Here is a 21,851-nt window from a genome sequence, read left to right as displayed (position 1 = left end):
ATTTTATTCGATAAATTTATTTTAATCGACAAATCAGACAATTTTATTTTTTTTTAATCAAATAAAATGAATAAAAATAAAAAAAATCAATAATTATAATTAAATAAAAGATAAATAAATTATTTAAAATTTTTTATTATTTTTTTTATTTTATTTATTTTTACTGATTAAAGTTTTTTAGTTATTAATTAAATTCATAATAAACTCTTTTTTTATTACATATTTCAAATTAACTTATTTTTGTTAGACAACCGATAGACAATGCATGTTATATAAAAATATGAATTTATTACAAATACAATAATTTTTGTATAAAATTAAAAAGTTTTCCAGACACCCAAACAAAATATTTTCTTGCATTTAAAAAAAACTTACCAAACTTCAGGATCATAGTACAAAACTTTAAAAGCCAACGACTTTCCTTCAGACTTACAAAAAAAATTCCAAGAATTTACCACCGTTGCGTAAGCTCGTGTCTTCTGAATACACTTGTCATGTCTCGACAAATTTCCCATTTTTTTCCATTATTTTTATTCCTCAAAATTGTTAATCTATTCATTAGTTAAATAAATAAATAACACATGTATTGTAATGAAATTTAAGATTTTATGTTTTTTCAAACTCAGAAGCCTGACATAAATTTATTTTGACTTCTAATGTGGTGAATACATGAAACACGGTGTACATTGGTAAACAACAAAAAAAGAGTTAATTTAAATTTAAATTTCTAAGAAAACAATATAATTTTGTGTGGAAATCTTGGTTTTTTTGGTTGTTTATTTATGTTTCAAAGTAACTAGTTGTTTAGAGATGAAAAATCAAAATTTTCTTTGAATTTTTTAAAAATTATTTTTTCTTTATTTTAATTAAATAAATTATTTTTCATCATATTTAATTGATAAAAATATTTATTTTTCAATGAAATTTTACAAAAAAAAATTCAATCCTTAAAAATATTTTTGCTTTTATTTCAACACAATCAATTTTAACAAAAAATCAATTTTCTGACTTCCTGTTATTTTTACATCTATCGTGCATTATCTCAATTTTAAAAAACAATTGAAAAAAATTTCAAACATTTCTCGTGTCCATTTACTCTTTGTAATCATTAAATTGCAAAAAGTTGTTTTTCCATTGAAAAAAAAAAAATTAAAAACATTCATTGTAGTATTTTTATCGCAAATAATTGACATTTTAAACAGCTTCCTTCCTCCTTGGCACAAAAACTCCATGTTTATTTATATATCAACAAACAGACGTACAAAAATAATAACAATAATTAATCGATTATGGGAAAAATGTCAAACACAAGCGAAAATCAATTAATTAAATCCAGACGACCATTCGATTTCCTCGTAACCGACAGCAAAATGAATGAATTTTGAGCAAGCGAACGGAGTAACAGACGCGTATCATTTTATGATCTTAATGAAAAATCTATCACGACAACTTATTTAAATGAAAATTATTGCACAACGGAGAAAAATGGTTCGCAGGAGTGTCGTCGCGACTGGCGATATAAAAAATGATAGTGTACAGCAGTGATGACACCCAACAACATCATCAAAAACATCTTCCGGATCATGTTTAATAAATGTGCGTTCTGGTCGGATAAATGTGACACATAAATGTATATTACATCATGTTCGTTTGCGTTTAGTTTTAAAAAGAGATATTTTCCAAATATTCGTTTTTTTTTGCTTCATTATTGAATTTGAGGCGCACATATATAAAGATAATTATGGTTGTAATAAATTATTAGCGTCTTATAAGAAAAAAGAGCGCGATATTGAAAAATAAAAGAAATATTTTGTTTTTATAGTATTTGGGGTTATTAGAGAGGAATTGTGAGCTCTAGAAAAAAAATATTTATTTTAAAAGTCAATTCAGTTCAAAAATTTTTTAAATGTTTAAAATTTATTTTGAAAAAGTTGAAGTAGATTTTATTTAAAAAAAAATTAACATAAATTAAAATAAAAATTTAAAGGATTTTGAAGAAATTTTAAAAATCATATTTATTTTTCTTTATTGAAATAGCAAAATGTCTAATAATTTATTTATTTTGAAAAATTTCAACTTTTTATTCAAATTTATTTTTTTTTTTATAAAAATTAAAAAAATGGAAAATTTTTTGAACTTTTAAAATTATTTTTTTGTAAAATTCTTCAAAAATTAAGAATTTTTCAACTATTTTATGTTAAAAAACAAAATAATTTAAAAAATTAAAAATGATAAAAAAACAAAAATGCGTAATTTAAATTAAAATTTAAAAATAAAAATCAAATTAAAAAAAAATTAAAAAAAAAAAAAATAAATTTGTAAACCTATAAACTTAAAAAAAAAAATTAAAATAATTGAATTTTATTAAAAAATTAAATTTTTAAATTTCTGATCTTAGGTCCTGCCTATGATGCGATCATCAAACAAACAAAAAAATTCCAATTTATTTATGTTATTTTTTTTTTGTAATTTTACACAACACGACAACGACGACATCATTCTATTTTCTCTAATATTTTATTTTAATTTCCATTATTATCTACGTAACTACAGACATTTAACGATATTACACTATCATGTTTCGCTCGATGGGAATGTAAATGAGCGTAAATGTTATTATTAATTAGACGAAAACGCTTGTGAATGGCAGCAACTATATATTTCCCCGTCGTCTCTACTACACGATATCTCACTCGAACATGAATGAAAACATGAAAAACTATCTACTCTCTTTCACCACAACGATCCACGAAACAAAAAAAAAAGTTGGATAGTTGTCTTTCTTCAAATAAAATGTACTCGGTACACTCGAAACTTGAAACAGATGTTCAAATTAAATACACTTTGACTTAAATTACAGTCGAAAATTATGTGATTCTACCGGAGCAAAAAGCAAAAAATTCTTGTGGAAAATGTTTAATTTATTTGATGGTTAGTTAAAGTTGAAATTTATCTTAGAAAAACACGAGCAAGTGGCACTTCCTTGTACTGCATTACGGATGACTCAATTAAAGGGTGAGCGAGGCGCCAAATTTTTTAAGTAAATATTTTTTCTTAATTTACAGTTTGTTGTGATGGGAATGAATGAAAAGGGATAAAGGGATTCAGGAAACGGAGAAAAATAACGCTAATTAATTTTTTTCGGTTCCTCTTTTTTTTGTTAAGAAGCGTTCGTTTATTAAGGTCGCTCCAAAGAAAATAATAGTGTCCTATTTGAGAATTTGAAAAATTATTAAAATAAAATAAATGTCAATAAATTAAAAAAAAAAAATAGAAAAAATTTTTTAAATTAGAAAAAAATATTTTTTATAAATAATTAATTTTATTATTATTTTTTTTATTTCAAAAATAGATATTTTTTTTATTATTCTTGGTTCGATTTACATTTAAATGTATACGAAAAGTAATGAAAAATTTTTAAAGTAGATACAAAAAAAAATATTTTTTTTTTAACAATTTATAGTTTTTTACAATCACAAAAAAATTTAGAATTATATTTTTATAATTTTTCAAATATGTATTTTTTATTTTTGGAAATTTCTTCTCGAAACTTTTTTTTTATTTTGAATATTTCAAATTTTGAGCCAATATTTTTGACCTGAAAATTTTTTTCATCAACATTTTTTTTATAAACTCAAGTACAAAAAAAAAAATCTCGTGTATTTATTGTTGAGCCATTTTCTTCATGATCATCTCCCGAACGAGATGTTTCTTGTATTTTGCGGAAATGGTCATCGGCAATTCGTCAAAGAAGAAAACTTTGGTCTCAAACTCAAAAGGATGATGTTTCATGACAGTTTCAATCACATCAGACTCTTTCATCTCAACTCCCTTTTCTAGAATTATAGCGATATAAACAAGCATTCCATGTTCATCGCTTTCTACATCAACGACACAAACACCGGCAACTCCTTGGACATTTTCCAAAATAATTCTCTCAACGTCACCCTGATTTATCAACTTGCCACGGTATGGAATGTTGTATTTTTTGCGTTCAACCAAGAAAACATTCCCATCAACATCGACGTATCCCAAGTCTCCCGAGCGATAAAATCCATCGGATGTGACACTTTCCTTCGTCAACTTGTCGTTCTTGTAATATCCGGGGAATGGACACAAAGGTACACGAATTCCTATTTCGCCGACCTCATTCGGTCCTAATTTTGTGTCTTTTTCATCTAAAACAACGATTTCTAAGCCACGTCGAACTTTTCCCACAAGTTGATGCACGTGGCCTTTTAGATCGCTGGGTTCCGTGATTGCACCGCCAATATCGGAAATACCATAAATTGATGTGATGACTCCGTTGGGCAAATAAGACTGGAGTTCACTCGCCATTTTAGCACTCATATGTTGACCGACGCAACCTGTGAAGAGTAAATTTTCCAAATTTACGCTTTTGAGCGTTTCACTCTTGAGCATTTGGAAAATGTTTCGCGGATTGATGTAAACTACTTGGACTTTGTACTTTTCGAGCATCTTGAGGAACTCATCAATGGTGAAAAAGGCTCGCATAACTTTCGTGCAATGTTTGATGAGGACAATGAAAGAAAGAACGAACTCTGTATGCCATCCTGGTTGCATTGTGGAGGCAATGACAATTTTTGAAAATGGTACAACGCTGAAAAAAATTGATAAGCTATTAAAAATGTAGATGAACATTGTTGAACGTGCCACATTAAATATCTTTGATTTTACCGTCAAAATGAAATAAAAAATTTTGAAAATTAGTGGAGATTTTCAATTTTTTGCCTTAAAATGTAAGGAGGTGGGAGTAATGAATAATCATAAAAATAAATTTTAATGATTTTTCAACCTTTTTCACTATTTTTAAAGAAAAGACATTTTAAATCTTTTAAACATTAAAAATAATTTTTTTTTAAAAAATTTAAAATTTTTAGAAATTTAAAATTTTTGAAAATTCTTATAAATTTTCAATTTTTTTCTGTGATTAAATTTATAGATTTCAACCAATTTTTGATGATTTTTAGTCATTTTTTGTATGTTTTGAAGGTAAAAATATTTCAAAACCATTATCATTATTCCCTCCTTGGATTTTCATAAAAAAATTTTTTTGAATTGAATTTTAATAATTTTTTAGATTTTTCAAAAATTTTAATAAAATATTTTGAATTTGAATATTAATAAAAAAAAATAAATTTATTTTTTTTTTTTCAAAACTCTATTTTGATTATTAAAAAAAAAAATTTTTTTTGCAGCGACCGAACTTATTAAAAAATAATCAACTTACGTCTGATAAAGCAATTGCGAATGAGTAGAGTTGATTAATTTGGGCTTGCCGGTTGTAGATGACGACATGACAATCACAAATAAATCGTTATCGGGGTTATCAATCGTTTCAGGCTTAAAACTATCGAAACTGCTGAAGTAATTTTCTACGAAAGGCTTAAAATCATGACATCCTTCAACGGCGTTCTCATAAATATATATCGGACAATCGATTCCAATTTGCTTGAAGACACCTTGGAACATCTCAATGGCATCCAAATGTGACGTGATCATCATTTTCGGTTGAACTTGTCCCATCAATTCACATAACTCACCTAAAATTTAAAGAAAAATCAAAATTTTGTATTTAAAAACTTTTATCTTACCTTTTACAGAGCTATCACCGAAATAAATTGGACATAAAACGGCTCCAGCGAACACACATCCCACCCAAATGGGCAACAAATAATGATGATTATGCATCAAAATGACGATTGTGTCACCTTTCTTGATGCCTTTAGCTCTCAAGCCATTCGCAACGCTGATCGCTTCCTTCAACATCCGTTCATTTGTGTAAATTTCACCGGAATCGTCGCTTATCTGAAAAGAAAAATCAATTTAATGACCTGAAATAAATTCTTTAATTTCATTTTTTACTTGACAAATGTGCTTCAAATCCTGCAAAAGTGCCTCAAAAACAACTTCTCCGACTCCTTTGGATCCATAGGGACGTTTTTCTAGCTCAGGACCACGCCAAATGTTGGAAGCGGCATCAAAGGTAATTTTGTTAGACATTTTTTGTGACAGATAATTTTAAAACACGTCCTTAAAGGTTGATAGTAGTTATTGAATTGTACTTTTTAGTTGGTATTAAAGACTGTTTTTATCGAGCCCAATAGATTAGATTAGTAATTTATGATTAAATTTAGATGATTAATTGAAAAATCGTACAAAGTAGATATTTCCGGATTTTTTTTACAAGTTTAATCGAAAAAGATAAAAAATGTTTACACATTATTGCTTGGATAATTTTTTCTTAATCATCTCCCGAACGAGATGTTTCTTAAATTTTCCTGAAATGGTCATCGGCAATTCGTCAAAGAAGAAAACTTTTGTCTCAAACGTAAAAGTATGATGTTTCATGACAGTTTCAATCACTTCAGCTTCTAATATTTCGTGCCCAATTTCAGGAATAATCGCAATACAAGGAATATTTTCTTTTTCATCACTTTCCACATCGACAACACAAACTCCGGCAACTCCTTGAATATTTTCCAGCATAATTCTTTCCACCTCGCCCTGATAATCAAGTTTATGTTTTGTTGATAAGATATTTCAAAAACTAATCTTTTGATATTTTTTTGATAAAATATGTTCTTTGTAAATTATTTTTATTGTTAAAATTATTTTTATTTTAACAAACACAGATGGCAATTTTTTTTGTTAAAGTTAAAGTATTTCGTTGTACAGCTGACATTTTTTTATCTACAAAATTCAAAAATTATGAATAAAAGTTTTGTCGGGAACAAAAAAAAATACTAAAATATTTAAATATTGATTTTGAAAAAATTCTCGATAAAATTAATAAATTTGATAAAAATAAATTTCATTATTTTTTTTAATATTTTTTATTTATTTTTTTAATGTAAAAAGCTAAACAACAAAAATTTGCATAAAAAAATCATAAAATTATTTAAAGAAAGAAAATTTCCTGAAACAATAATTTAAATCAGGAAATTCCCCTACATTACCTACATTAATTAGTAAATCATAAATTCAAAAACAAAAAAAAATACATGATATGAATTCCTAAATACTTGCCTTACTCAACTAGACCACAAAATGCATCATATCGTTCAAGTCGACCTTGAAGCCGTCTGTTCTAACACTATACCATGTTACAATTGTGTAAACAACAACAAATGTTCGAGTTTTAAACGTAAATTGTCAATAAAGTGACAATGTTTTTTCCATACACAACACGGCGCTGAACGTAAATAAAATATTCAATGCAATGCGATGGAATGAATGAATTATCTATATGAAGAGTTATGAGTGTATGTGGTAATTACAATCGATTAAGTAATGTATGAGCTTGGAATAAGTACAAATAAGTACAGGGATTGTCGTCAATATTTGAATAATTTTTGTGACTTAACTCAAAATATTTGATATTTTTTATCATATTACAACTTTAAAATATTTTTTAAAAATAAAAATAATGAAAAATAAATTTTAGATCAAGAAATGTTTAATATTTTATTTTAATTTTTAAAAATTGTTTAAAATTTTTATTTAATTTATAAAAAATGAATAAATTTGAATTTTTATTTTAATTTGCTTAATTTTTAAAATTTAATTATTATTGATTAAAAATAAAATAAAAAATAATTTAATAAAATTCAATTAAAATAAAATTAATAAAAAAATATTGAAAATTGAATTTTTCTAAAATTAAATGAATTAAAATGGAAATCAATAAAAATTATTTTTTTTGAAATTAAATTGCAGTTAAATTAAAAATAAGTTAAAGTTTATTTTTTTTTTAATTTTGCAATTTAATTTTTAAAAAAATTAATTTTAATTGATTTAATTTAATTCATTAATTTTCAATAATTTTTTTTATTTATTTTAATAAATTTTATTTTAATTGAATTTCAATGTAATTTTATTTAATTAAATTCTTATTTTTTTTAATTTATTAAATTTTAATTTAATTTATTTTAAATTTAATTTCAATAAATTTTATATTATTAAAATTTATTTTATTTTTATTAAATTTTATTATTTTAACGAAACTTCCAACGAAAAATATTCCATCTGTCAAAACAATTTTTAACCCAGTAAGCCTTTTTTTCGTAATAAAATACCCTGTTGCTAATCAGCAAGGATTAATTTGCTCGGATAATTTAGCATCAGATTGACCATGATCGCCTTTTCACTCAATTAATTATTAATTAATCAATTAATAATCCAACAAACGTTTGTCGTTGCATTCAACTGAAAAATGGAATTAACATAAAAACACCGGCGCGAGAAAACCTGTCTGTTCTTAGTAACACTTTTGACGAGTATCTCTGCTGGATTAGCATCTGCATGAGTAGTGGTAGTGGCACACACCATTCCATTGCCATGCAGACAAACGTAACGCGAAACGTAAATAAAACTAACACACCGTAATAATTGTATTACTGGAATATTGTTTTGCTTTGAAGCTGACACACTTGTTGACGAGTTGTTAGTCGTAAAAGAGCCATTCAGCCTATTCTCTACTCAATTGATTGCGCTCGTAGGTTGAAAAAATAAAATTAAAAATAGACAAAGAACCACAAAAAAGTGTCTTGCAAATATTAGTGAGCTTCGGAAGATACAAAAAAAATATGTGATAAGATTAGATAAGGCTTCGTAAATAGATATATTTGTCTCCACCTCGACGAGCCATACAGCTTGTGTGAATTTGTTGATAAGAAATGCATTCGACGAACATTTTATCGCATCTACGACGAATAAAGCGACCATGATATCAGATACGGTCCGTAGTGTTCCGAGTTCTGTTGGACAAGGCAAAAGCCTGATTTTACGGAGATAAAAAAATACAAAAAAATTTTAATTAAAAATTTTGAAACAGTACAAGAAATTATCAAAGAAAAATGGGACTACCTAGAAATAAGTTTCTACTTTTAATAACGTTAGTGCTAAGTTCCGTCCTTCTAGTCACCAAAGCAGCGGATAATGATGTAAGTTTTTTTTCTGAAATATTTAATTGAAATTTAAAAAAAATAAAAATATTAAAAAAATAAATTAAAAAACTAAATTTAAAAAGTGAACAAATAATAAAACAAATAAAAATTAAATTAAAAAAAATTAAATAAAAAATAATTAAAAAAAAAATAATTTTAAAAAGTGAAAAAATAATAAAATAAATAAAAATAAAAAAACAAATAATGAAAAATATTTAAAAAAATAAAAAAAAAAACAATTTTAATTAATTATTTATTATTTTAATTTAATTAAATTAATTATAAATAAAATTTTTCATTTTTTTAAATTTTTAAAAAATTATAAAAATAATAAAAAAAATAAGAAAATAAATTAGAAAAAATTATAGAAAAAAAATAATAAAAATTAAATTGTATTGCGCATCACAAAAAATGATTCAATTAAATGGAAATTGTTAGCACAGTCATATTTTCATTTCGATATCGACTTATCTTATCAAAGGCACTCATATCAAAAGATTACGAAATTTTATTTTTATTTCATGAGAAAGCGAACAACTCTTTGAGTCATCATTACCCTTCAATTTTTAATAAAATTTTTCATTTCAGCTAAAAATTTGCCAGAAATGTAAATGTGATCGCAGCAACAGAACCCTCGACTGTTCGAGTCGACAACTCACCACCCTCTTCGACGACGCCGACTGGAAAGCCTTGAACAGTTCCGGTTTCGATTTCGACACTGTCAAGTAAATTCTATAAAAATCCTTTAATTAATCTACTTTTTACACATTTTATTCCGTACTTTTTGACAGTTTTGCGGGAAATGCTATCACCAATGTCACGCAGCTGCCGCAACTTCCGATAAAGTTCCTCGATATCAGTCACAATGGCATTAGTGCGTTTGCGCGACGTGCTTTCCTCAATTTGGAACTACTAGAAACCCTGGATTTGTCCTATAATCAGATCAAATCGGACGCTTTGATACCCGAAGTCTTCGAGGGACACTTTGATGCTTCCACGTACGAGCCACTGAAGAAGGTGCGCGTCTTGCGACTCGGCAACAACTTGATTCACGTGTTCAAACAAGACCTTTTCGAGCATTTTACGGCGCTGGAAGAACTTTATTTGGACGAAAATCCCTTTATTGCGATTGATAAACAGACGGAAATTGCAATTTCGGACATTCCAAAGCTCCGAGTGCTCGATATGAGTTCGTTGCAGTTGAAAAAACTGCCGGAACATATTTTCCATGCCAGTAGCAAGACGTTGGAAGTGCTGAATTTGAGTGATAACGGGTTGCATCACGTTCCCGATGCCCTTCAGTATGCCACGAATTTGAAAGAATTGACTTTGGATAGTAACCCGATCAATAATATTGAATACGCAAAGTGAGTTTTTAATTTTTTTTGACGAAATTTAAAAAAAAATAATTTTTTTAATAAATTTTTAGCATTTTTCCACACATGCCCAAGTTGGAAAAACTCAGTCTCTCGTACATGTCGAACATGGAAGTCATCGGAGAGGGAGCTTTCAGTGGACTTACCGCCCTTAAGGAATTCCACGCCGTTCAAAATATTTATTTGAAGGAAATTGCTCCGGAAGCGTTCGCTCGTCCCGGTCAAGAAATCAAAGAACGTCTGGAATTCCCACCAATCGAAAAATTTATCGTTCACAACAACAATATATCGCGTTTAGATAGAAATTTATTCGGTAAAAAATTTAAAAATTAATTTATTTTGTGATAAAAAATTATTTTTTTTTGTAGCTGATTGGGAAGACATCAAAGTAATTGACTTGAGATTCAACCCGTGGGCTTGCGAATGTAACAATCAATGGATGCTCGATACGCTTATACCGCAAATTATCAATAATAATGAGCCCTTATCGCATGATTTGAAGTAAATTCGTGAAAAAAATTTAAAAATTCTTAAAAAATAATTTAATTTTTTTTAAAGATGTGTCACTCCATCGCAAATGTCGGGCAAAAAATTACGCGATTTAGCGGAAAATCACAGAACGATGCGGTGTTTGGACAAATACGGGAATCACCCGGAACATGATGGAAATATTTTGATTGGATTGCTGTTGGGAATTTGCATTGGAATCCCCTTGACGATGGTGGTGATGGTTATTTTCCGTCGCGGATGCTTTGGACTCGTTCGACCACGAGGCGCAGGCGACTTTTCACGTGCGTACTATCAACGTGCTGGCGTTTACGATGACACGATGCATCACATTTAAACAAAAAATTCTTATCTGGCATTTTATTTTATTTTTTTTAACTAAATTATAGGAAAGTATGTGACTTAAAAAAATTTGTGTGATTTTTTGTGGAATAAATTTACTGCTTAATTAATTTTTGTTTTTTTTTTATTTTATGTGTTTGTGAACTGCAACGACATAGACGAAATAAACGATTCCAACGAACATTGCTAAACCAAGTGCTCCAATGAAATATGCTAAAAACTAAAAAAAAATAATTTAAATTTTTTTTGAACCAAATAAGTCGCAATTAACACGTACTCGCACGATTAAGCGATCTTTGAGTCTTAAATTCCTTAGAGGTCTTCGTGACTCGGTTGCGTCAGTTGTTGCTGCCTCTTGCACTTGCATCACGGTAATCTTCCTGTACTTATTTAGTTTGTAATTTAAATTTACAACATTCCAGCAATCAAAACAAACATCATTATTATTAGCTATGCGAGCCACGACTACGCAGATGAATCATATGGCAAACGGGTTTCTTCTAATGGAAATCGAAAGTTTTTAATTTTTCACTGTTTTTTTTATAAATTTGTGTGAAAATGGATTAAAAATTAATTAATTTTAAAATTTTTTGTCAGTTTAATTAATTTTTATGGAAATTTTTACGATTTTTCCGGACTTTGAAGAAAAATGTAACCGTAAAATTTAAAAAATTCTGCTTACATTTCGCTAAAAAATGCTTACTGGGGACAACACAATTTTCTTTGAGCTGGGTTATTATCACTTTCATTCGTCTCACCTAACAACTGATGTGCCCAGCTCACAGAAAAAAATCGTCCTCCCCCAGTTAGAAATTTTTTTGTGACCTGGGGCACATCACTTTCATTCGTCTCATGGAAAACTTTTTCAACCGCTTTTCACGAGATTTTCCGGGAAATTCAATACAAAACAAGATTTTCTTCCAATTTTTGCTTTAAAAAATTAAATTGACTAAGTTTTTATGATGTTTTAATAAAAAATTAACTCCGAAAAATTATTGGGAAAAATTTAAAAATTTTATTCGTTAATCATTAATCAAGGAATCGTTTCCATAATAATTTTCCATAAATTCTTTAATCCTTTGCACGTTCATGTATGTCATAATAACAACTCCACAAAAGGCAGCAAAGCCAAGAATCGATAAAGTATAAGCAAAAAACTAAAAAAAATATATAAATTAATTAAAAATCTTTAAAAAATAATAAATTTTACCTTAACAAGACATTCTCTATGTTGACCGTACTTCATATTTTTAACTTTTGACAAAAAATTCAAAGAAAACTTACAAATAAAACAATTTAATTATATTATTTATCAAAAAATCTTACTTTATTAATTTTATTTAATTTAATAGGAAATAAATTATTATTATTTATGATATTTTTTTTCTTTTCTTAAATTTCTTATGGTTTTTTTTTTCAAAAATTCTTTAATAATTCCTTTTTTTGTTTTACAAATTTTACAAATTCCTTAAAATTTTATTTTACAAGAGTCTAACAAGTGAGCCAATTTTAATTAAATATAAAAATTTAACAAAAAAATATTAAACTAAATGATTTTTTTTTATTTAATGAAGGTGGAATAATTTCATCAAAGGGAAAATATTTGATTTAACTACTTCATTGTGCTTGTTCAATTGATTTATCTATATTTGCAATATCATTTGTCTATTTTTTTTTCATGTAAATAAATTATTTACATAAATTAATTTAATCCAATATGGATTTGATTTTTTTTTACAAAATTTACTATAAAGCAAAATTTTTAATTTTTTTGGCTTTCTGTACAAATTTTTATAATTTTTTTTTTACATTTATTTACATTTTTAATTTAGTTACTTTGGAAGATACTCATTTTTTTTTTTAAATATTCACTAAAAAAAAGTTTAAAGCCATTCATTAAATTATTATATAGGCAAAGAATATTAAAGAATTTAATAAAAATAATAATTAAACATTTATTTCCCGACGTTAATAAATTATTTTTTGTTTGTATAATTTTATGATAATGATAAGTTAGACTATACGTAATGATAATAATAAAATAAGCATAATAATTAATTTTTTAGCACTCATTTGTAACTAAAAAAAATATTTTTAGTTTGTTTTAAAAATAATAATAATATTTTTTTTTTATTTAGGAGGAACTATAAATTTTGTGGTGAATCAGACTTATTGTTTATATATTTTTTTTATTAATATTCTATGTGTTTGTGTGTGTATGTATGTGGTGTTTGTAAAAATTTGTCTTTCTTTGTTAATTATTTTTTTAGAAGTTGAAAATATTAATACAAAAAAAAAAATTGAAGAAATGAGATTTTTTTTCAAAATAAAAAAAGATACTGAAAGTAATTCAATTGATGTCTTAAATATTGTTCTATTGCATAAAATGGTGTGTATGTATTTTTTTTTTGTTTGTTGTATATGAATAAAAATTGTTCAGACTCTATTGTTTGTAATCAATGGCTTCTATTGTTAGATTAATTACTTTATCATTAGAATTCTCTCGTTATTTTTTTAAATATTTTTTCTAAATATTAGAAAAATTTATTTTTTTTGGGGGAAAATTCTGTCTATTGGGAGGTTGTGGTCTATTGTAAATATATAAATATCTTGAGTTTTTATATTCTAAAACGAAATTGTTCTATTAATTTGTTGTTTGTTGGAAAGTTATTGTGGAAATAAGGTTCCAGGTGTGTTTTTACGTGCTGCGGATTTTATTTAATTTATTTTTTTTAATAATAAGAATAATATATATGTATAAAGATAGGTAGTTTTCTTCTGTTTAGTCTTAAATAATATAGTAATAATAATTAATTTTATTATTTTTTAGAGTAAATTTATATTATAACCTTTTGTTTTGTTTGTTTTTTGGAACTGTAAGAATTGTTTCTATTTTTTTGTGTATTTTCAGTTCTTATACTATTCAGAATTCATACTAACTACTAATTTAAGCGTTTGTTTTTCTCTTAATAATAATAAATATGTATATTTTAAAGTTTAAGAACTAAAAAAAGAGATGTAAAGATGTGTTTATTAGCTGTTTTGCACAACATAGCCGTTGCTCAGGGGCCGCAACTCCTCGTCATCGTTTGGTTTGGCTTTATTTGGTAAATATTTTTTCCGTGCATTTTGCTCTTTGACATAGTCATTTTCCTCGTCGTTCCTGAATTTCGTGATACTGTTCGGCACTATCGTCGGCGACTTGCTGTTTGATTTCTTTTGGAGCAACTGCACATTTTCCTCATTTCGCGTTGGTTGCGTGTGGAAATTGTACGTTGCAGCAGCATCGTCTTGCTGCGGTTGAACGGAAATCAGGACAGATGATTCCGGTGTCATGCCATTTTGCAAGTGAGGTTGATCGTTGGCGACTTTTACGGTACTTAGTGCGGTCGGATCGTCATTTTCGTCTTCGGTACGATAGTCGGCTGCACTTTCTTCTTCGTCGATGCGATACGAGGACGGATGAATGTCGTTGCTAAAGATTCCTGAACCAATGCCACCACTAAAAAATATTTATAAAATCTCTTGCTTAGTAACTTTGATTCGAAAAAAAATTGTGACAGATGTTTCGCATGATGCGAGAAGATAAAACAAAAAGTTATTAATAAAATCGTAAAATATTATTGAGACATACTGACGACATTTCGCACACGACACGTCAAATTCCAATCATTTGTTTTTTTTTACATCTGACTTTATATTAATTATTTTTGACAGAAAAAATAATTCACAAGTCAAAATGCTAATTTTTCATTTAAAATCTGTAGCAAATTTGTCAAAATGTCATTAAGGCGACTAAATTTAATTATTTTACTTTTTGACGAATGAAGATTTTGACGAGAAAATTAATTGTTTTATTTTTTTTTTTTAATTATTTTTATGGATTTTTTTATTAATTTTTTATTGATCACATTTTATAAATTTTTATTTAAGAAATTTTCATAATTAATTAAGTTCAAATCGGTCAAAATAAATTTATAAAAAAATTTTTGGTCACGTTACTCATTTTTTACCGCATTTCGAGCAAAAATGTGGTATTATCAAAACTCAATTTGGATAAAAAAATATTTAAATTTAAATTGACTAGAATAATTAAAAATTGATAAAAAAATAAATTAATAAATCAAAAAATATTTGAATCGAAATTAATTAAATTTTTTTTCAATTAAAAATATTAAAAAATGTTATTTTTTTTATTTTCCACAATTTTTTCTAATTTTCAACACAAAATAGTGAAACAAAAAATAATTAAATTTATTCGCATTAAAAAAATGACAAATTTAATAATCTTCCTTCAGTGCCACTCATTCACGAAGCTACGGCATTCCATGTGATATCACAAGACAACGCGTTGTTTGTGCCAAAATTCTAATGGTAAGTCACGCCACATCACACACACACGAAAATATTTCTCAACAACAACTCGTCATTAAATTATTCCTCATTTGCTTGCGTTACAGCCAGGAGGACAACTCACATGATCATCGAATAATAATTTCTTCTGTCGCATTATTGATGAATGATTTATTTTGAATGAGAGAATCGTAAATTTTTTCATTCGTTTGGCACTGTGACAAATGCCGTGTGACGCCTCTGATTACGAGTGCACTCATGATGGCTTCTATTTTATTTCTTTCTTTACCCGGAAGATTTACTACATACCTACTTAATTTTTTGTTTTTTTTTTCAAAGAAAGCAAATAAAAAATAAAATGTAGTCATGTGTTCGATCGTGTGCGTTTGTTGTTGGGCATAAATAGTTATGATTTTAAAAAATAATAAAATATTGTAAACTATACTAATGAAATATACTGTTCCGTTGTCACTTTTGCCCATTTTCGACAAAAAAGAGACATTTTTCAGGATTTTTCGCCTTGAAATGTATCTTTTCGGGTCGAAAATGGCTTTGGACCAAGGGAATTTTTCGATTTTTGTTTTTCTAAAGGAAATTTAACGTTAAGTGCCAATCTTTCTGATTTTTTTTTGTTTGTTTTTTTAAATAAGGAAAAATATTTGTTCAAACAAGGAAAAAATTTGGAAAAATGCAAATCATGTTTAAAACTCCCACTTTCAATTTCATTAATATAAGTTTACCTAATTTTTTGTGCGTAAAAGGTGATCTCCGTCTCACCTCAGTGGTTGAGATGTTCGCATTGCCTGCAGTGTAATATCCCTATTTGATAAATGCTGTGAATTGGTGCGATTCACGAGGTAGAGATCGTCATCGATGGAGCTCTCGACATCGTCTTCGGGTCGAGTTAGTGGCGTCGTTGCATCGTCTGTTGGTTGATTTTCTAAAAAAAAAGTTAAATAAAAAATTAATTTTCATAAAAAATAAAAATTTTGATGTAAATTGTTTGAAATAAATAATTAAAAAAAACAACGTTTTTAATTAAAATTAAATAAAAAAAAAAAAATTAAAAAAAAATAATTTTTTTTTTTACATTTTTTTATGTTTTTTTTTAAACATTTCAATTGAATAATTTAGAAGAAATCCATAAAAAAATAATTTTAAAATACAATTCATAAATAAAAATTCTGAGAAAAAAATTTTGAAAAGGTATTTTAATTTTTATATAAAAAATAATTTAATTTAAAATCATTTTATTTTTATTATTTTTAATTTTATTTTACTTTTTAAATTTATTTTTTTTTTTTTAATTATAAAAAAATAATAAATTTTAATTTTATTTTTTTTTTAACAAATACGAAAAAAGGCAAAAAAAATCATTTTTGAGAATTTTTAATTTTTTCTTTACTCTGTTAAATATTCTGACTTTGAAAATTTTTGAATAAATAAAAACTTACCAATTTGCTTTTCATGCAAATACCGTTGCCCACTCGGCGAATCGAAGAACGAGACTTCGCGGAATGATTTATCCGCATCGTCATGTAATTCCTGCACGATCTGCATAAATGTGGGCCGAGCTGAAGGACGATGAGTCCAGCATCGTCTCATCAACTCATAAAACTTGTCTGGACAATTTTCTGGACGTTCCATTACGCCACCGTCTATCACATACCGCAGTACTTGATCGTTCGAAAGACCCTAAAAAATTTATTTTTTATTAAAAGTATTGTTTTTCGCCAAAAATCATCAAAAATTTACCTGATATGGTTGCGACGCTAACGTTGCCATCTCCCACAGTACAACGCCATAACTGAATACGTCGCTGCTGTTTGTGAAGACGCCATCTTTCAAGCTCTCCGGTGCCATCCATCTCACTGGAAGTAGTCCTTTCGAGCCCTTTCTGTAGTAATCCGTCTCGTAAATATCTCGCGTCATACCGAAATCGCCAATTTTCACCGTTAAATCTTCGGCAACCATGCAATTTCTTGCCGCCAAGTCCCGATGCACGAATTTCTTGAATGCCAGGTAAGCCATGCCATCGGCAATTTCTATCGCCATTTGACAAGTGCGTCGCAGGGATGGCGGTTGCGGTGCTACGCCATCTAAACTATCACGATCGGGTCGATGTGACCTTAGATATCCCTTGAGATCGCCATTTCCCATCAATTCCATAACCACGAGAATAGGTTGACCGATCGAACAAACGCCGAGCAACTTGACGACGTGATGCGTATCGAAACCTTTCATCACGGACGCTTCTTTGAGGAAGTTGATGCGTTCGCGATCTGTCGCACTTTCGTTCACAGTCTTGATGGCGCATTTCTGCTCGTCGCCCATGCCATTTTTGTCCTTAATGATGCCCTCGTAGACCATACCGAAGGAGCCCTGACCCAATTCCTGCAGCTGAATGATCTTTTCGCGCGGCAATTCCCACTCGTCGGGCGTATATTGCATACTCATGTACTCCGGATTGACCGAAGCGATCAATTTCATGTTGGCCATTTGTGCGGGGAAGCGTCGTTTGTAGTACCAGACATACACAACGACAACACCGATGACCAGCAGGAGGCAAACCACAAGAATTGCGATAATATACTTCAAAGTATTCGGTTTTTCGGGGATAATTTGGAAGCGAGGTGATGAATATGCGCCATCGCCGAACATTGACGTTGCCATTACCTCGACACTGTAATTTCCGGGTTCGAGTTCGTCTACCAGGAGATATCCAGTTTTTTTGAAATCCACTGCTGTGAGACAAACGGGCTTGAATTGCTTGCCCGGCAGACTGTAACGGATGCTGTATGACACAATCAGGCCATTCGGGTGCTTTGGTGGCTCCCAAATGACTTTAAAGGCGCCCGTCATGTTGTGTTCCTGCACCGTAGAAACCGTAACGACATCATCAGCGCCCGGTACCATTTGCGTCACCGCTTGCGTATATCGTTCACTGCTGCAACGTGCTGCCTGCTTGACGCCTGGCGGGAGTATTTTGGCATCCTCGGGCTTGCGACACGCCCGCACCGACACATGATAGCCCGAATAGTGTTTCAAGTTCTTCAGCACGACTTTTGTGTCGGTCGTGTAGAATTTCTGGTACACCAATTTTCCATTGTCGTCCACCAATGGGTCCTCGTCTTGCAACTCGGCATTGACATTTCGCGCATTTCGCACGAGATTCGCTATTGTCGTCGAAAATGGCGATTCAAAGGGGTACGAGACGTCGCGGCGTTTTCTGTTGCTCGATTTGACGTCTTTATATTTGATGAAAACCCAGTCCTGTAATTTATCTTCAAACGAAATCGCTTCGACGGCATCGTCTTCCTTGTGAACTCCCTTCGATGACGTTTCGCACACGATATTTTGGCAATCGCACGTGTCTTTTTTGTTTTCTTCCGGGCGATCGGGAATTAGAACGCCTCGTGACAAATTCTCGTCCGGTTTTGGGGGCTCGTTACAGAAATCTCGGTGGTTGAGGACGTCTTTGTTATCCGTCAAGTTGACGACAATTTCGTACTTGTCGGGTTCGCCGTTGAACGTTTTGGGCGGCTTGAAACTCACGACAATTTCGGAGGAGGCGTTTGACGTCGCCTCCAAGTGCTGCACCGGCTTGGGCTCGTCCGCGAGCGTTTTGAAGTAAAATATGTCACTTTCGCCGCCACTGTCTTCCGAAGATATCATAAATGTTTTCACGTAACATGCGTACTGGGTGTAAGGCTTTAACTTGGTGATAATTGAAACCTGGTCGTCAGCATGTACGTCATCGACAATCCAGCTGAAAGGTTTTTTTTGTAAATTATTATTTTTGATTAAGAAATTAAGAGTTTTAAATTTGTCGAGGGAAAAGGATGAAATGTTTTCGGGAAATTCTGAAAAAATTTCTTAACATCGAAAAAATATAGAATTTTTCAAGATAAAAAATTAAAAAAAAAATAATAATTGACTAATACTTTTAGAACACTTAAAATAAAGTCCAATAAATTTGACCAATGAAAAATTTAAAAAAAAAGTAAAAAAAAAAAATAATTTTTCAAAAGCAATTTTTTTTAATTGAAAAATTTAATAATTTTTTTCAATTTAATTTTTATTATTTTTACAATTTTAAACAGGAAAATTTTTTCGTATTAATTTTTATGCTTTATTTTTTGTTAGTATAACTAAAGAAACAAAAAAAATTATTAAGGTTAAATAATAAAAATGGGAAATAAATTTTAATCCCGAGAAAAAATTCACTTTTTCCATCTCGTTCAAAATTCCTGAGAAAAAATGAAAATTTTTATAAAAATTTTTACTTACCCATCACGATCACACGCATCTCGTCCTTCATTAACGGAAACATTTTGGAATGGCGCTTCAATGTAGGATAATGTGTAACCGAGCAACGACCTTGGATCGTCAATTTGGAACTTGTCCCAACGAATCATGGCAGCATTGTTCCGCACGAACTGCACACTTGCATTAATTTTCGTAGTATTACACGAGATTTTGTCTCCATTGGAAATTTTCATGGACTCTTCCGAGTCGATTTTGATACCTCTTTGCTTTTTCTTTAGATCGAGGATGAATTTCACGCACAACTTTGGATTATAATGGAACGCCATCGTGCCATTCACAATTCGCACCGAAGTATTAAACAACTCCTGCAAATTCTGATTGTCCGTGATGTACAAAGCCTTGTCTTGTTCCTGCAATTTCGTTCCAATGACCTTTAGCTCCTTGAAAAAATGCAACGACACAATCGGATTGGAGCGAACAATCCTCAGACTTTCCGTGATTTCTTCGATTGCCGATAGCGCTTGAAGTTCCCGCACGACATTTTGTCCACCGCGACTTTTGATCGTAATCTCGAGATTTCCGTCAATTTTTGTGCATCCTCGTAAGTGTTGCGCCGTTGAAATACTGTCGACGGTTGCGCCCTTGCAAATTTTCTCGCATTTGTTGTTTTTGCATTTTTTGCACTTTTTGCGGCAGTCTTCGGGAGAATGTTCGGGAGTGCAGTGACTCGTGTCCGGAAAGTATCCCGAAGGACATTCCCGATCGCAAATTCCATCTGCGCGTGGCACAAAGGGGAATTTGATGTCCTCGCGCTTCACTTGAATGGGCACCGGTAAATTCCGGCATGCCTCTTCGGTGATGCAACTCCGCGAGCTGTACTGTAATGCAAAAAAAAAAAAAGAAGAAAAAATATTAATTTAATGAAATTCCGATTTGATTGACCCTAATTAAATTAAATTTTTACATTGATCGTCAATCAGTGAGAAAAAAATTAACGCACAACGACCAAAAGTTCAAGTGTGAAATTTTAATGAGATTTCGACCTAATTTTTGAATAATAAGGCTGCTCTAAATATTATTTATTTTGTCCCATTTCAAAAGTAAAAAGTTAATGGGCAAAAAAATTTAAAAAAAAAATATATTAAAAATTTTGGTTTTTAATTTTTTTTTTTAATTCTTTATTTTATTACGAATTTTTTTAAATCAATTTCGATTTTTTTTTCTACAAATATTTTTCATAAAACTACTGAAAATATTTTGAAAAAATTTTTAGACAATTTTTCTCTTTTTTTATTATTTGCTTGGTTTTTTTTAATTTAATTTTAAGTTCTAAAATTTTAAACCGTAAAATCAGATAAATGTTCAAAAATTGTTAAATATTAAAATGACAAAATTTTAACAATTTTTGAACATCAATATTCTTTTTGATTTTACGGTTAAAATTTTTTTAAATATAAAATATTATTTAAAAGTTAAAAAACATTTTTTTTATTCCATTCAAAAAAAAAAATAATAATAAATTAAGACAAAAATTCTAAATAAATTCGGAGCAGCCTAACAAAAAAAAATCGTTAATGTCATCATAACTTATTCAAAAATTAAATCGAACGGGCGTGATTTGCAAGCAATACAATAATTGGTTGCCCGATCAGTGCCAATCAAAAATTTCCACATTTAATTTCGAGTGTAGAGCATTTACAACAACAAGTGGAATATTTAGTAGTCATTGTTGTCGATGTCTTGTTATCTCTGTCATGTCGTCGTCGTCATTTTGTACGGTAAGAAGTCACTTTGTAGTACAAATATTTACGACACACAACAAAAATAAGGTCTGTTTAATGTGAATCGAGTCAAGTGAATTATTGAACAATGAATGACAACATGTTTCAAAGTGTAATCGGAAATACCGCAGTTTTCATATAAATAATTCTTTTGATTATGTATCCGTCTTGATAACATAAAAATTTGTTATTATTTGTTTGTTTAGTTTAAGTCGCCAGGCATTCGTCATGTGTCGTTCAAAGACAGGTGCGAC

At 29.2% G+C, this 21,851-nt stretch overlaps 3 protein-coding genes across 5 annotated transcripts in view; 1 reads left to right on the top strand and 2 right to left on the bottom strand.

The window, feature by feature from the left end:
* Positions 1-3,375: 3,375 nt before the first annotated feature.
* On the bottom strand, positions 3,376-6,060 carry LOC134838065 (uncharacterized). The gene is made up of 4 exons (XM_063853509.1): positions 5,887-6,060; positions 5,616-5,829; positions 5,252-5,564; positions 3,376-4,621 (listed from the first exon to the last, which is right to left on the bottom strand). The coding sequence occupies exons 1-4, from the start codon at positions 6,022-6,024 to the stop codon at positions 3,664-3,666; spliced, it is 1,623 nt and encodes a 540-aa protein (XP_063709579.1). The 5' UTR covers positions 6,025-6,060; the 3' UTR covers positions 3,376-3,663.
* A 2,424-nt stretch (positions 6,061-8,484) lies between these two features.
* Positions 8,485-11,304, top strand: LOC134838291 (leucine-rich repeat transmembrane protein FLRT3-like). Its single transcript, XM_063853791.1, has 6 exons — positions 8,485-8,966; positions 9,558-9,694; positions 9,761-10,336; positions 10,399-10,658; positions 10,714-10,846; positions 10,904-11,304. The coding sequence occupies exons 1-6, from the start codon at positions 8,880-8,882 to the stop codon at positions 11,187-11,189; spliced, it is 1,479 nt and encodes a 492-aa protein (XP_063709861.1). The 5' UTR covers positions 8,485-8,879; the 3' UTR covers positions 11,190-11,304.
* A 2,286-nt stretch (positions 11,305-13,590) lies between these two features.
* Positions 13,591-21,851, bottom strand: part of LOC134835877 (insulin-like receptor) — a 51,133-nt gene continuing 42,872 nt past the window's right edge. For 2 of the 3 annotated variants that reach the window (XM_063850871.1, XM_063850881.1), the window contains exons 6-10: positions 19,838-20,694; positions 17,303-19,316; positions 17,002-17,242; positions 16,325-16,487; positions 13,591-14,696 (exon numbers count right to left, since the gene is read on the bottom strand). In XM_063850871.1, coding sequence (XP_063706941.1) covers positions 14,228-14,696; positions 16,325-16,487; positions 17,002-17,242; positions 17,303-19,316; positions 19,838-20,694 — 3,744 coding nt within the window. In that variant the 3' untranslated portion in view covers positions 13,591-14,227. Of the gene's footprint in view, positions 14,697-16,287; positions 16,488-17,001; positions 17,243-17,302; positions 19,317-19,837; positions 20,695-21,851 lie in introns of all 3 variants that reach the window. The other variant, XM_063850889.1, reaches the window with a different exon arrangement.

This window comes from Culicoides brevitarsis, chromosome 1, assembly GCF_036172545.1.
Source record: "Culicoides brevitarsis isolate CSIRO-B50_1 chromosome 1, AGI_CSIRO_Cbre_v1, whole genome shotgun sequence".
Taxonomy (NCBI): Eukaryota; Metazoa; Arthropoda; class Insecta; order Diptera; family Ceratopogonidae; genus Culicoides; species Culicoides brevitarsis.
This window is presented reverse-complemented; position numbering and strand designations above follow the sequence as displayed.